The following is a 15,340-nucleotide window of genomic DNA, read 5'->3' as shown; positions in this document are numbered from 1 at the left end:
AATTTATGTAACACATATAATATGTAATTATGTAACCTGTTATACATAAAATATACAACTATTATGTATACACATGTATTTAATATATAGCACACTCTCTTGTATTTAATATATACCACACTATATTATATATCATGTATATCACATCATATATATTACTGTATCATATATTATCATATATTATTTATTATATTACATATATACACACACACACACACACACACACACACACACATATAGTGTAAGCAGAAGCCCTAAGCTGCCTCCTATTGGTGTAAAGACCCCTGATGTTCCAGAGTACAGCTGGAGGCTCTTTTAGGTGGCAAATAACCAAAACTAGCTCAAGTTACTTTAAACAAAAAGAGGGAAGATAGTATAAGGATTCAGGGCTAAATCATGGATCCCAAGGGCCAACTCACATCTGGGCCTCTGAAGCACAGGGACCTGCAAAAGTGAAGGCCATGGACGACCCCTCCCGGCTCCCCTCCACCTGCGAGTTCTGCTCCCACCGAGAAGCCCGCCCATGGCTGGCTGGTGCCCTTCCAACGCAGCCCCAGCTTGTCACCGTGGGTGACAAAGCCAGGACTATTTAGAGCCGTTCACTTCTTTTTGCAGGTGGAGGAACTTCTGTGCAATTTGAACAGCATCTTATACGACACGGTGAAAATGAGGGAGTTCCAGGAAGATCCCGAGATGCTGATGGATCTCATGTACAGGTACACTTTTCTGACCAAATCAAGGCCGTCAGCTGAGGGCCTAGAGTTTGTCACTTGGAGGTCTTGTTAGTGTGATTATTATAAGCTGTGTGGGTACAGTGATTTGGATGACATCCAAAAGCATAAAGAGAAATTAGTAGAAAGTAATCATTCATGGTGGGTTGATTCATGCACACCTTTTTAGAAATATCCCCCTGGGGTGCCTCGGTGGCTCAGTTGGTTAAGCGACTGCCTTCGGCTCAGGTCATGATCCTGGAGTCCCAGGATCGAGTCCTGCATTGGGCTCCCTGCTTGGCAGGGAGTCTGCTTCTCCCTCTGACCCTCCCCCTTCTCATGGTCATTCTCTCTCTCTCATCCTCTCTCTCTCTCAAATAAATAAATAAAACCTTAAAAAATTATAATTTTAGAAATATCCCCCTAATTTCAACTGAGGTATCTTTTACAATACTATCCTCTGCTTATCGTAGAATGAGATAAAAGAACTATCTGTTATCATGTGAATTATTTCCTATATTTTTTCCAGTTATATTCAAATATACATGTACCATTTAAGTAGAATTCATATTTTACTTAATAGTTTGAAACTTTATCTTTATGCTCCACGTTCAGGAGAAACTACTTAGAGAAATAAATTGATTCTGATGTGATGTCATAGATGGGTTGTACTTTTGTCTTGTTATTATTCTGAGAGAAAGGAAAGAAAAGGAAGAAAATTGGTAGAGATCCATTAAGACAGACCTCATTTGATTGGGCCTTTTTCTTCCCCATGAAACTTGAAGTAAATGCTATTTCTCGAGGTCCAGCACATCCTACCTGTGGACGGAAAAACAACTGGACTGACAAATGTTTGCTTTTTCTCTCATTTTCTGAACAGGTGGGGAAAGGGCAGATGTGGGGAGGGATTCTTGGCGGGGAGGAAAGTGGCCATCCACAGCAGAAAAACAGTGTCATGAATCAGCTGTCCTTGAAACGTTCTCAATCTCTCCTCAGAATTGCCAAGAGTTACCAGACGTCTCCTGATCTGCGGCTGACCTGGCTCCAGAACATGGCGGAGAAACACACCAAGAAGAAATGCTACACGGAGGCCGCCATGTGCCTGGTGCACGCGGCTGCCTTGGTGGCCGAGTACCTGAGCATGCTGGAGGACCACAGCTACCTGCCCGTGGGCAGTGTCACCTTTCAGGTGGGGGGCAGACACAGCTTTTCTTGGAGGGCGGTGACTCTCAACAGAGGGGCAGGCTTGCGTCCCACCCCAGAAGGCATTAGATGATCTCCGGAGACATTTCTGGGTTGTTACAGCTCAGGGTGGGGTGGGGGAGTGGGACACTGACCCCTGACACATATAATCCAGAGACCCCGCCGACCATTCTACAATGCGTATCAGCAACCACCACCAAGAATTATCTGGCCTCAAATTTCAGGACTGCCAAGGTTGAAAGATATCTCCTTTAGTGTATTATATTTGCCTCTTCTAATTGCTTTACTATTGTGGGTTTTTTAAAAAAATTATTTACAATACATGTAGAGTTGATAGGCACTCTAGGCATTCCCAAACACTCAGATCCATGATTTCATTTGACCTTCTGTCTTCAGGCAGATAGGCAAGGTACTATGACTCCTACTTTATGAATAACACAACTGAGAGAGCAATTTTTCTAAGGTCACTTAAACTCCTTCCCAAAGACTTGGAGTTGGCACAGGACACTGACACCTGGGAAAGTATTTTCCAGACACTAGAGAAATGATTTCCCGGATGACCCATTCCTTTGATCATATGCCCCAACTCTGTAGCGTCCCACATTTCATCATCCCAAAGCAAGGAAGAACCACAATGACCTGGGAAGGGCAAAAAGGATCTGAACCAGCACTTTCTTAGGATAAGTTGAATATTGCCCACAGTTAGCAAAGGGAAGTGGTCTACCAGGTCTGAAAATGGACTCTGGCTAGGATGCTTGGTGACCACTTTGACAGCTTTTGCTGAGTAATTTAATATGGTCTTTAGAGAAAATAAAAGTTTTATGAGTCCTTTTGTGAGAGAGACAGAATCTGTACCAATGACTCTCCTTGAAACCATGAACAGTCCAGTCCAGAAATAGAGCCTTTTTCAAGCCAGACTCCCAGTCACGTGTAAGTGCTTGTATTATCCTTCTTTGAATCTATATGACTGATTTTATCAAAGGCTTTTTTTCAGTCTTGTTCTTCAACACAATTTTGTGATGGCTATGTGAACCAGAGGGAGAAGACAGTTCAGAGTAGCCTCCCCAGGCTTTGGGAAGAAATTACTGGAACTGATGCCCCGGGGATTGGGCCGGGGCGGGTGGATAGAACTCTGTTCACCTGTACACCTGTTTGCTTCTTATTATTAATCCTCCCTTTCTTACAGCTTTCAGTAACAATAATATTTATTCTAATATTTCATCCTCAGCAAATCACTTCTCTTCTCAATTCGAAAGTATGTGTTTCAAAGGCTAAAAGTGAAATTCTTATCCAAAAGGCATAAAAATATCACATCTGATTTTCATTTGCGTAAAAGTGAAGAAAGTTACAAAAGTCATTTTAGATGTATCTGCTTCTTTCATCACATTTATTTTGGCCCTTTGATACTACCAATGATTAATATTTTAAGTGCTACTCTTCAATTCCCAGAAAAATCTTTGTTTTTTTTTACTTAATGTTGAATCATATCCTTCTCTTTCCATGCTTCATTAACTGAACTATTTCTTATCACTCTTTTATGCCTTTTTCACAGTTACTATATTCTATTTGATATTTATCATTTGAGTATTAATGGCATTTCCTTGTTGACTCTCATGTTTGTAAGCTTGAGAATTCTCATTCTGTGTAGAATTCATTTAATTTGCTCATAAGCCATGCCAAGGTGAGATAAGATAGTTATTCTTTTTTTTTTTTTTAAGATTTTATTTATTTGACAGGCAGATCACAAGTACGCAGAGGCAGGCAGAGAGAGAGAGGAGGAAGCAGGATCCCTGCTGAGCAGAAAGCCCGATGCAGGACTTCATCGGACCCTGGGATCATGACCTGAGCCAAAGGCAGAGGCTTTAACCCACTGGCCACCCAGGCACCCCTAGGATAGTTATTCTAAAACCAATAGAAAAACTCTACATTGTCCCTACGGAGAGCCTTTAGCTCTATTTTTCATATATCTGTCTCCTTCATTTATTCTTCTGGACTATATTTATTGAGCACGTATTGTGTCCTCGTGACCTTTACCTTCTAGCCACGGAGAGCAACATCCTCTAAGTACTCTATTCCTTATTCGATTACAATGATGATAAATGCTGTTAAGAAAGAGGTACGAGATGTCGTGAGAGTTTATAATCTGACCTAACCTGGGGTCGTGGGAAGCTCAGGAGGACCAGGAAGGTGGAGGGGGAGGCAGAAGGAGCTGAGAAGTGTGAGCTCACCGTGATGCACAGAACATAGTGAGGTCGGTGTTCTCGGCTACCTAAGAGGAGCCAAATTATGCTGTTGCCTCTGAGGTGAGCCATTTCTCTCAGATGAGACATGCCAGACCTTTTGGGAAATGGAGGCTCGCAGGTGACAGAATCCCAAACCTCGACTGCCTTAGCGGGAAACGGAATTAACCGCTTGCAGGAGGGAGGCGAGCCTGGAGCCACCCCTGCCACACTGGAAGGGGGGGCCCAGACCACGTCCTCAGATCTGTGTTACCGCCACTTCCTGTCTCAGCTTTCCCTGACGCCGACCTTGTCCTGCACTGGCGTCCCGTGCTCTCTGAGACGTATGTAGGTGGATGCCTCCCCAGGTTGGGGACCAGGAGAATGGAGGGATGGCTCGTTTCTGGCAGTTGCTGGGGACGTTTCAGTGCCTCTTATTGGCTCTGGCAGGGTCATGTGCTCCTCCCTAAGCCAATCACAGTGACCGGAGAAATGGGCTGCTCTGATTGGCTGGGCCGGAGGAGAGGTCCTCACCTGGGCTCGCCGAGGGTCCCCCGGAGGCCGGATTCCGCAAGGGGACGGCGGACTTCGGGGCAGCGTTAGCAGCAGATGTCCAGAGCTGGGGTCCGTGCGCTTCAGTTTTCAACCCCGTTCTGCTCCAGTAAAATTGAATTTTTGGAAAAGAATTAGAAACTGGAGATAAATAAATCTGTACAAGGAAAATAACTTCGAGGCCACTGAATTCCAAGGCAGTGAGATCGTCGAAATTCGATGCCCTGGGCTGCAGTGTTTATCCCGCAAATGTAGATACCGATACATTCTTAGGTACTGCTGACATTTTCCTCCCTGATTCTGAGGCCAGGAAAGTCTGCCGGAATCCTTTCCCTCTGGTTACAGCTAATAAAGCTCCATTGCTTCAGATCTGTTCCTCTACCGGTAGAAAACTGCATACAGTTCTCCTAGTACTCACTTCTTGAGTTATTAGATTCTTTCAGCTGAATCCCTTGGACTTTCTATTATTTTCAATTTGGAAACATCATAAGAGAAAGGCCAGGTTTGGAAAAAAGACTGGCCCCAAGACCTTCTGAGAGCCTCCTGTAGTCCTAAAACTACGTTAGAGTCTTGGATGTGAAGATAGAGGACTGTGATAGCTTTTACTTGATTACTAAGGTTGATTCCCTGGATCTTGCTAGCCAGGTGTGGGGGCAGGTGATTTTACTTCACAAGCCAACTCTGGTCAGTTGATAGTGGCTGACTGCAGTGCTATGATGAGAAGACTTTTGAGAACACAATTAACCTTTGAACAGGGACATACCCTCCCTACATAGTCAAAAATCCACAGATAACTTTAATTTCTTCTGAAACTTAACTACTAATAGCCTACTGTTGAACAGAGGTAACGTAAACAGTTGATTTTATTGTATTTTGTGTTCTAAATGTATAATATATTCTTACAATAACTTTTAAGTTATTTAAGGAAAATTAAGTTATGTAAGGAAAAAAACTTTTCCTTAATATCTTCAGTATTTCTGAACTACATGATTTATGAGTTTTTTCAAATCATTGCAAATCTCAAAAAATCTTTCCAGTATATTTTAAAATTTGATTTTATTTAAATTCAATTAAATAACATATAGTATATCCTTAGTTTCAGAGTCCAGTATATTTTTGAAAATGTGTATAAGTGGACCTGTGCGATTCAAACCTGTGTTGTTCAGGGATCTACTGTATATCCAAACTTGAAGGGAAATGGTGCTATAATTGATTAGTTATGCCTGTTAAGAGTGTAGGAATAGGAAGGAGTGGCCTGTGTGCTACCAGTTTGCAATCTCTAAGCTGGGAAGATGTGCCATTGCTTTTATGCTCTCTGTGCATTTCTGCCATAGCTGTAAGATGGGTTGAAGAAAACAGACTCTTAACATGTCAAGAGTATGAAAGTCACTGCAAGGGCCAGAGCTGGGGTGAGGCAAGAGGTGCCTAAGGGGCAGAATATAAGGAAGCGCTCACTCCTAGGGTCAGGCAAGTTCAGAGTCATCACTTACTGAGATGGATGGACCCTGAGATTGAATGCCTCTCTAAAGATTGTGCCCTCAGTTTCTCACTAGGTTCACCCTAGTCCGGGCCCTGGTTACTGCACTCTCTGCTAGAGACTATAAACTCTATGGTTTGTGTAAAGGAAACGCTTGAAAGAAAGAACAAAATGAGAGACAACAACAGTAATTACTGTATTGCTATCAACATGGCCCCCAAGAGGACATTCTCACTGGCTATTATCATATAATATGGCTGTTCACCTGAAAGTCAAGTTAGGAGCAAGGCGCCTCCAGGGTTCTCTGGGCTATGAAATGAGGAGTCTCGTTAGCTGATAGTTGGTCTTCACCTCTTAAAAACCAGGACTCCCGCTGGGGTTGTTTCATGACTGTAACTCAATTGTTGTTACTTCATCCTTTATGTATGTCCTCAAGGTCAAAAAGAAAATTCTAAGTTTTGAAGACCAGTTGCTCAGTGTATCCGTTCAAAAATAAATGGCAGCCAGGATATCTGGTGGGTGGAATTAGAGACATTCTATAACCACAGGCTCTATGAGGATCTTTGAACGTGGGCTGGCTCAGTGCCCCACCTTGGGTTCCTCTGGTACCTTTGTTAGTCCGGTTCCCCTGTTTCCTGGGCTTATACTGGGATCTCTTTCAGAACATTTCTTCCAACGTGCTGGAGGAGTCCGCGGTCTCTGACGACACCTTGTCACCTGATGAGGACGGTGTGTGCTCGGGCCGGTACTTCACCGAGAGCGGCCTGGTGGGCCTCCTGGAGCACGCAGCTGAGCTCTTCAGCACAGTCAGTATTCACAAGGGTCCCGGGGCCTCCACTTGGGCTGAACTCCTAGCACTGTGAACGCCAGTCTTCACCCCGAGCCAGGAGCGGCTCCTGCTGGGCTGTACTGGGCAGGGGGTGGCCCCAGATGACTTTGATGTATGCAAATTGCATCAGTTCTGGAGGGAGCTGAGAAAGCCTTTCATCACTGCAATATTCTGGTTTCTGGCAGGCTCTTTGGCTGGGCAGCAGCAAACACTGTATTATTCCCATTTAATAGGGTGGAAATTAGGCCACAGAGAGGTGAAATGGCTTGCCCAGGGTTATACTACATATGAAGAGACATGTTCTCACTCCCTCATTTTCCCTCTGGTGGAGAAAAATATTGGGGCGGAGCCACTGGGACGGGAGGGAGGAAACCGATGGACCATCTGCATTTCTGACAACTGGGTGGCCATCAGGATTGGTGCAACCCAGCAACAGCTCAGAGAACGGTGGGAGGGCCAACCACTGAGACTCCCCTCACTAGCCTAGTCTGGGTCTACACACTCCTGGTAAGAGAAAAAAATAGGTAGATTAAGTCAGGGAGATTCAGGGCAGTGGAGAAAGTCTCTTGCCCATTTTCATATTAATAAACACACTCCTTCCCCCAGTTTTAAGTCAAGTAAATATCAAATACTTCGCTATATTTAGCTGATCCAATTTTATGTTCATCCTTATGGTTTTCTTTCTTTCCTACCTTTCATTTCCAAGTTCCCTACCCTACAATCTCTATGTGTTTTTTTCATTTTAACTATCTTTTCTTTTTTCTGCTTTCCATTTCAGGATTCAGAGAAAGGGCAGCATACTTCCATTTTTCCTAAAATTCAAGAAATTGAATTAGTTAGAATCTGACCAACTCCTTTTGGGCCATGCATTGAACATCTGGCTTAGGGTGACCCTGATGACATTTAATGAGTCTGAGACTGTCTTCCTCAGTAGTTCCTAGTCCCTGCTGCCAATCTATCTGTTGTTATTACCTGGAAACCCGTTAGCCCACTTAACATCATCACATTTTTAGGACCATTTAGTGTGTGTCTAATTCCATTTGCATGCTCCAGCCATCCCAGAGAAGCCCAGACATCACTCCTGCTCTGTAAAATATTGTCGTGCCCATGACTAATCCATTCTCCAGCACGTAACGAACACTGGATGCTCTTCTTAACTTTCCACTGCATTAAATCCTTGTTGATTTTCTTCTCTCTCCAAGGGAGGTTTGTATGAGACGGTCAATGAGGTCTACAAGCTGGTCATTCCCATCCTGGAAGCACACAGAGACTTCCGGAAGCTGACCTCCACCCACGACAAGCTACAGAAGGCTTTTGACTGCATCATTAGCAAGGTAACTGGGGGGCATCTTGCCAGCAGGTCCTCCTAACTGGCAGCAGTGACCCTGTCCCAGAGACCCTTAGCCCTGCTTCCTCTCTAGCGAGAGATTTGCCTTGAGCACAGCGTTGCCGTAGTTCTCACCTACCCGATGGACAGGGGCTGGGAATAGGCAGAGCACAAGAGTTCAGACATTTCAGACTGAAAGAAGGCACCTTGAATGACTACAACCAGGAAATGTGAGAATTTTTAAAGTTCATCTCAAAGAAGTCCTAGAAATCTTTCATGGTATTTCTTTTTTTTTTTTTTTTTAATTATTTCCAAAGTTTCTTCCATAAACATTACATTTTTTAAAGACTTGATTTTGGTTGATATTAGCCATGGGAATAAATGCTTTGTAACACAATAATAAAAGAATCCTGCCCTTTGCAAGCTGGTAGATCCTCATGAGTGACCTAACTAAAGAGAGATTTTCTTATTTCCCTCACTAGGGTCACAAGAGAATGTTTGGGACCTACTTCCGAGTTGGTTTCTATGGATCCAAATTTGGGGATTTGGATGAACAGGAATTTGTTTACAAAGAGCCTGCTATTACCAAGCTTCCTGAGATCTCTCACCGACTAGAGGTAAGGAAAGTGCTCAACACCATATACTTCACAAAAGCAAGTTAGAATGGGTCGTTGCCAAAAAGAAGTTGTGCATTTGTCATTGATCTGTATAAAAATTTGTCCACATTGCATTTATAATGTGAAGGTATTAGGTGAGATCACAAGGTAAAGCAGGATTTCAAGAGTTTTCTGTTTATGCTTGTCAACGTTTATAAATGTATAGGGTGGGTCTTTATTTTCAAGACTTCCAAAAGTCAGTCGATGTCAGGTGCTTTCCTATCACTCTTGAAATTTTAGTAATAGTTTCTCAGCCTTAAGAGTAGTATTACCTTGACTTTGAATCTGGCCAAACTACTGAGTTATCCCTAGAAAGTGCTATGGCCATCCTTTTGGTCTCATTGGAGAGCACATCCCACTTCTGACACAGAGATGCTCACAGTAGCCACACCATGAGCTGCAACATGGTGAGCTCTTCCTGCTGAGCTGGCCCAAGGAGCCCTTCTGTGCAGATTATCAGAGTCAGTGTCCCTTCTCCTAGGCTAGAAGCCCCAACTCCAGACTGCTGTCTACATTTGATCCATATTGTCACAGAAAAAGGCAGCATGTTCCTAGAGCAAATGATGGAAAAACAGGAAAACAGCCTAGAAAAAAGTGAGAAAAGCAGACATGGAAAGGGCCAAGCCCTAAGAACTCGGGAGGAAAGTCAAGGGGTGCCCTCCAAGCAAAACCTCCTCAGGCTGAGTATCTGGGTTTCCCCAAAGTGCTGACACTTAACTCAAGATTCACTCCTTATGCCTGCTTGCTGTTGCTTCGAATTTATGCTTTTTCATAGCTGTAAAACTTAGAACACTTTAGTTGCCAAATTGCTCCTTATGCTGTTCATCCCTGGAAAATAAGAGACTTTAATTCTTACTGGACTCAAAGAAGCCACGGCCCAGAGTGGTTGCGTAACTTGTCCAAAGTCATGCAGCTCATGAGAAGGAAAACCAGCAACTGACCCTGGGCCACTTGTTCCCTAATATATTTCTCCAACGCCGGACTAGAAGCATATGTTTTGTCTTCTTATAAAGTGTGGTTCATCATATTCTGGGAAGCCTAGTGACCTCCAAGTTCCTAGGGTACAAAAGGCAAGATGTAAATAGTGCCATTCCCCTGGAGCTGCTTCCAGAAAGATGAAGACATTGGCTGAATTAGAGGTCAAGCAACACTTATTTTAGGAAAGCATCCATCAGTCTGCAATTCTGCACTTCCTTATATTTTTATTTTTGTCTCCGGATATGCCAACTTGCCTCCTTAGCTCAGAAAGACTTCCAATAATCAATGTGCAAATTCTTCCTTATGCTTGTTCCAAACTTACACCACTTCTGAGACCCAAAGAGTTGCATTTTAATAAAATAACCTTTGTAATCCGTTGGTTCTCCTTGCCTAGGGATTTTATGGCCAGTGTTTCGGGGAGGAATTTGTAGAAGTGATTAAAGACTCTGCTCCTGTGGACAAAACCAAGTTGGATCCTAACAAGGTACTGGGAAATTTGCAAAAAGTCACCCTTTGGCTCTAATTCCCTTCGTTCTACCCCCGAAAACATAAAATGTCCTCCTCTGTCTGGGCTCTCAAAGTCACTTAAATGTAGCTGAATTTTTTGTCGAGGATTCAACTAGTATATGGTTAGATCTAAAAGAAACAATATTCCGAGGCAAGAACCATTAGAGCTACCATTTATTCAACACCAACTGTATGCCTTGGCACTGCCCCAGGCCCTTTGTGTACATCATTTCATTTCATCCTCCAAGAGCGCTTTGAAGTAGGTGTGGTTATTCCTATTTCACAGATGAGAAAAGTAAGGTGCGGAATGGTCAAGCAGCTTTCTGGGACCGTGCAAGTGTCAAAGCCAGGACCCAAGCTCGGGGTCTGTCCTCCTCAAACCCATCCTCTTGATCACTGCTTTTTATTGCCTTTCTATGCAAAGTTTACACTCAACTTCACATATTGGGAAGATGCAAATTTCTCACTGCCAGCCCTTACTGGCACCCTGCTTTAGGCTGTAGGAATTTCTAACAACCACGTGCAGGGCCCCCGAGACGTTGGGGGAATGATGGAAGGGCTTGGACCTCAGCACCCTCCCTTGTCACAGGAGGGCGTATTCAGTCCTGTCCCCAGCTGGGTGTGCCACATCCCATTGGACACTCCCCACCCTGAGCCTGCAGCATGGGCTCAGACCCTCGCAGCCCTGCCCTGTCTTCTGACACCAGCCTCAGGCCATCCCCGCATCTGACCAAATGGTCACTCACTTGGCAGTTCCCACAGCAGCCCTCAAGTTAGGAAATTCACTAGAGTGACTCACGTACCTCAGGAAAGTGCCGTATGACGATGACAGCTTTATGACAGAGGGTACACTGAAAGCAAGGTCTGGGAAGGACCGGGGAACTCCATGCCCCCTCCTTGTGGAATTGGGGCATGTCCCCCAAAACCCCCCTTGCCTGGCAGGCCTATACATTTACCTGTCAGGAAGTTCCACCCAGTCCTGGTGTCCAGTTTTAACGTCCAGGCATGACTGATGAATTCCTGAGCCATATTTCTGAACTCAAGTCTCCAGGCCCCCCCCAACCCATTGAGGTCAAAGTCAGCCCGGACTCCCAACCCTCTCATCACATGATTGGTCTTTTGGGTGACCAGCCCGCATCCTGGGACCCACCAAGCTTGGGTCACCACAGGAAAATAACAGAGACACTCCTATCCCCTTAGGACATTCCAAGGGTTTTGGAAGTAGCCGAGCCAGCAAATGCAAAGACTAGATATATTCCTTAGCGTATCACAGGGGACTGTCCCCCTGTTCAGCCCTCCTTATAGACAAATGTGTGTGTGAGGCTGTCTCAGCTGCTGGGAATAATGCGAGTTCCAGGTTTTTATGGAACGCTGGGGGCCAGAGGAGTGTTGGCCGTCTGGCCCGCCTGGCCAGTGAAGAGTCCAGACTGTTCCCTCAGATCCGACCTCCAGGATATTAAGGAGGTGATGCAAGTAGGGAGGAATGGACCAAAGGCAGGAGTTTGTTTTTCTCCAGATTCCAGAAGACTTGCCCACTCCAGACACCTTTCCTAGTCCAGGCCTGAGGTGGTGAGTGTGGTAAGAGCTGAGCTAGGCTTCAACAGAGGGGTCGGAGGTCCTGGGAAGACAGGCACGCACAGCACATGCCACGGAGAGCCGACAGTGTCGTCACTGACATCTCTGACACGCGGTGCACTTGTCCCCTCTTCTAAAATGTCCAGGGCAGGTGCTGAGAGTTTTAAATGAGAAGCTGAACCCAGAACGACAGCCAGATTTCATCACACTAAATAGTGATATACAGGCTGAGGTCAGTGACGTCCCCCACCCTTTCCACTGGGTGGGTATTACCGAGACTGTGGTCACGTGGTCATAGTCATTGTTTTTTGTTTTTTTTTTTTTTTAGAGAACTTCTTTCTTAATAAGGGCCCTTTGTCAGTGCATGTGTGTGTGTGTGTGTGTGTGTGTGTGTGTGTGCGTGCGCGTGCATGTGGGCACATTTCTAAATGAGGTACATGCAGTGAAAATCACCTTTCTGATGTTGGGTTCTATGAGTTTGGACAAACACGTGTCACCGCCATCAGGAAGAGTTTCATCACCCCCAAATACGTCCCTATGCCTCTTCCTTCTGCTCTGAGCCCCTGACTGTCCCTGACCTGTCATCTGTTTCTGTAGATTTTTTTAAAAGATTTTATTTATTATTTGACAGAGAGAGACACAGCAAGAGAGTGAACACAAGCAGGGGGAGTGGGAGAGGGAGAAGCAGGCCTCCCGCCGAGCAGAGAGCCCGATACGGGGCCCAGTCCCAGGACCCTGGGATCATGACCAGAACTGAAGGGAGACACCCAATGACTGAGCCACCCAGGCACCCCTGTTTCTGTAGTTTTGCCTTTTCCAGAAGGTCACATAAATGGAACCCTAGAACAATAGGCACAAGCCCACAGCCCTTTGATCTGGCTGCTGTCACTGCACAGAAAGCACCTGCGATCTCTCCCCGTGGTGGTCGTCTGCTCCTTTGTCCTGCGGAGTCGTCTTCTGCCATGTGGCTGTACCACCCTCTGTTTACCCATTCCCCGCTGGAGGGACGTTTGGCTTGATTCTAGTTTTTGTCTGTTATGAATTCTAAAGCTGTAGACATCATGTGCAGGTTTTTGTGTGAAGGTGAGTTTTCATTTCTCTTGGATGCACACATCAGAGCGGGATTTGGGGATCAGATGGCCAGTGTCACCTACCTGTGTAAGAAATGGCTAGCCTACTTTAGAAGGGGCTGTCCGCTTTGCATTCCCATCATCGGTGTACGGAAAGTCCAGCGCCCCTCCGTCCCTGGCCATGCTCCGGATCGTCACTCACCTTCAGTCTGGCCGTCCTCCTCAGTGGGTAGCGGTCACGGTGGCTCCAAAACAGGAAAGCTCGTCCGTTCTGAATAGCAGTTGGAGAACTTCCATAGCAAGTTTCAGTTGGACCCATGAGGTCAGCTTGGAGGGGCAGCTTGGAGACCTGATGTCCCACGGGCACGCTGCCCTGTCCTCCTCGCCCACAGCCCTCGGTCTCCTTGGGGGTGCAGAGCAGGGAGGGGCTGACGTCTGGCCCCACGTGCTCAGCTTCTGTGGCTTTGGGGTGCGCACAGGGACGGAGCAGGGGCGCCGTGTCCCAGCCTGCCTCCCCAGTGCTTCCTGGGGGGCGGCTTGCAGACGAGCTCATCTCCTCCTTCCCCCACCTCTTCCCCTCAGGCCTACATACAGATCACGTTTGTGGAGCCCTACTTTGATGAGTACGAGATGAAAGACAGGGTAACGTACTTCGAGAAGAATTTCAATCTGCGGAGGTTCATGTATACCACCCCCTTCACCCTGGAGGGCCGGCCCCGGGGGGAGCTGCACGAGCAGTACCGGCGGAACACCGTGCTGACCACCGGGCACGCCTTCCCCTACGTCAAGACCAGGATCAGCGTCATCCAGAAAGAAGAGGTAATGGCCCCCGGAGCCAACAGGCTTGGGACCAAGGTCACCACGGAATGCCTGGGTCTCCCTCCCAGGACAACATGCACCCCTCCCTCCATGCTCCCTCTCGGCAGACTGGAGAGAAAACCAAAGAAGGGGACACCCTGGAAATATCCTCGTGGTGGTGATCCCCTGACTGTCATGGCACCAGGAAATCCCAGTTAGGCAGCTATGCATTTCATAGCATTACTTAATATTTAAATATTTTATACTTTGAGGTTCTATCTTGAACCTCAGCAGAATGACAAAATTACAGTATTTAACGTGTATATTTTTATGATACATGTATATGAAATAGGCATTTAACATTTAAGTAGTTTATATTGAATTTTTATATATTTGGAAGCTTAGAGGTGGTTCAGACAGAGTTGTGTTACTAGTGGTTAGAGACCAGGAACAGCACGCGGGTATCCCCAGGAGTGGGTGATGAGCTGGAAGGAGGGCCCTGTGCGAGACAGGCAAGGAGACCCACGGACTTCGAGTCCCAGGTTCTTCCTGTGACATTGCCCAAGACACTGACCTTCACCCAGCTTCCTCACCGCCACACTGACAGCAAGGACCCCTTTCTCATCTCTGGTTCATTGGAAGCGTCCATTGGAAGAGGGCTGATCCACAAAGTGTCTCAAACCTAGACACAGCACAAACGTTTCATTTTACTTTAAAATACACCCGCGGACTTTATTTTTCGTTCAGTTTACAGAGGGCCTCCGCCTCCCCGGCTATCTGCCGTTGCTGGATCACAATTGGGCTTTGTCTTCCCATATAAGCCCCACCCTTAACACGCTGACCATAGATTCCAGCTTTCGTTTCTATAAAGCAGACAAGGAGTTGAATAATGTGAGGGCAGGTCCTTCTGGATGCTGATGACTCCTTGCCCCAGCCTTTTACGGTTGTCTCGTGCACACCTAACAGGGCAGGAATCTTGACAGTGACTCACTTTCATGCTGTCCTGCCCCGGCATTCAGCTTGCTGTTCCATAGAAACAGTTCTGTTTCGTTCCACACCCACGGTTCATCTGTTGGTACGTTATTTAATGAGATGAGGTCATGAAAATAACAAGCATAACAGGCATCGTCAGGTTGGTGAACGCACAGAGCTGGGCTGTGGTGAACAGAGGCCTCGTGGAGCGGGAGCCGAGGTGACTGAGCTCACCGCCCGCCGGCGAGGGTGTTCTGCAACCACATCAGAGAGCGAGCCTCACGGCGGTGAGAGAAATACTGAACGAGTGACTCGGTTAAGAGGAGGTTGGTTTAGAAGGCATCTATTACATTTCTTATTGTTTTGGACTTTTAAACACTAGGTAGGCATAGCACAGAAGTAAGCTCATGGTCCCAGCAAGAAGCCCCACAGCTTTTCTTGGCCATGTTGCTCTTCCCTGAGAACCT

At 46.0% G+C, this 15,340-nt stretch overlaps 1 protein-coding gene across 3 annotated transcripts in view; it reads left to right on the top strand.

The window, feature by feature from the left end:
* Nucleotides 1–15,340, top strand: part of LOC111153567 (dedicator of cytokinesis 8) — a 178,860-nt gene that overhangs the window by 148,978 nt on the left and 14,542 nt on the right. For all 3 annotated transcript variants that reach the window (XM_022512673.1, XM_022512674.1, XM_022512675.1), the window contains 7 exons: nucleotides 616–716; nucleotides 1,707–1,899; nucleotides 6,824–6,967; nucleotides 8,193–8,324; nucleotides 8,800–8,934; nucleotides 10,346–10,435; nucleotides 13,686–13,922. In XM_022512673.1, coding sequence (XP_022368381.1) covers nucleotides 616–716; nucleotides 1,707–1,899; nucleotides 6,824–6,967; nucleotides 8,193–8,324; nucleotides 8,800–8,934; nucleotides 10,346–10,435; nucleotides 13,686–13,922 — 1,032 coding nt within the window. The remainder of the gene's footprint in view (nucleotides 1–615; nucleotides 717–1,706; nucleotides 1,900–6,823; nucleotides 6,968–8,192; nucleotides 8,325–8,799; nucleotides 8,935–10,345; nucleotides 10,436–13,685; nucleotides 13,923–15,340) is intronic.

The sequence above is a fragment of the Enhydra lutris genome, unplaced genomic scaffold (assembly GCF_002288905.1).
Source record: "Enhydra lutris kenyoni isolate GAN:26980312 unplaced genomic scaffold, ASM228890v2 scaffoldscaffold33, whole genome shotgun sequence".
Taxonomy (NCBI): domain Eukaryota; kingdom Metazoa; phylum Chordata; class Mammalia; order Carnivora; family Mustelidae; genus Enhydra; species Enhydra lutris.
This window is presented reverse-complemented; position numbering and strand designations above follow the sequence as displayed.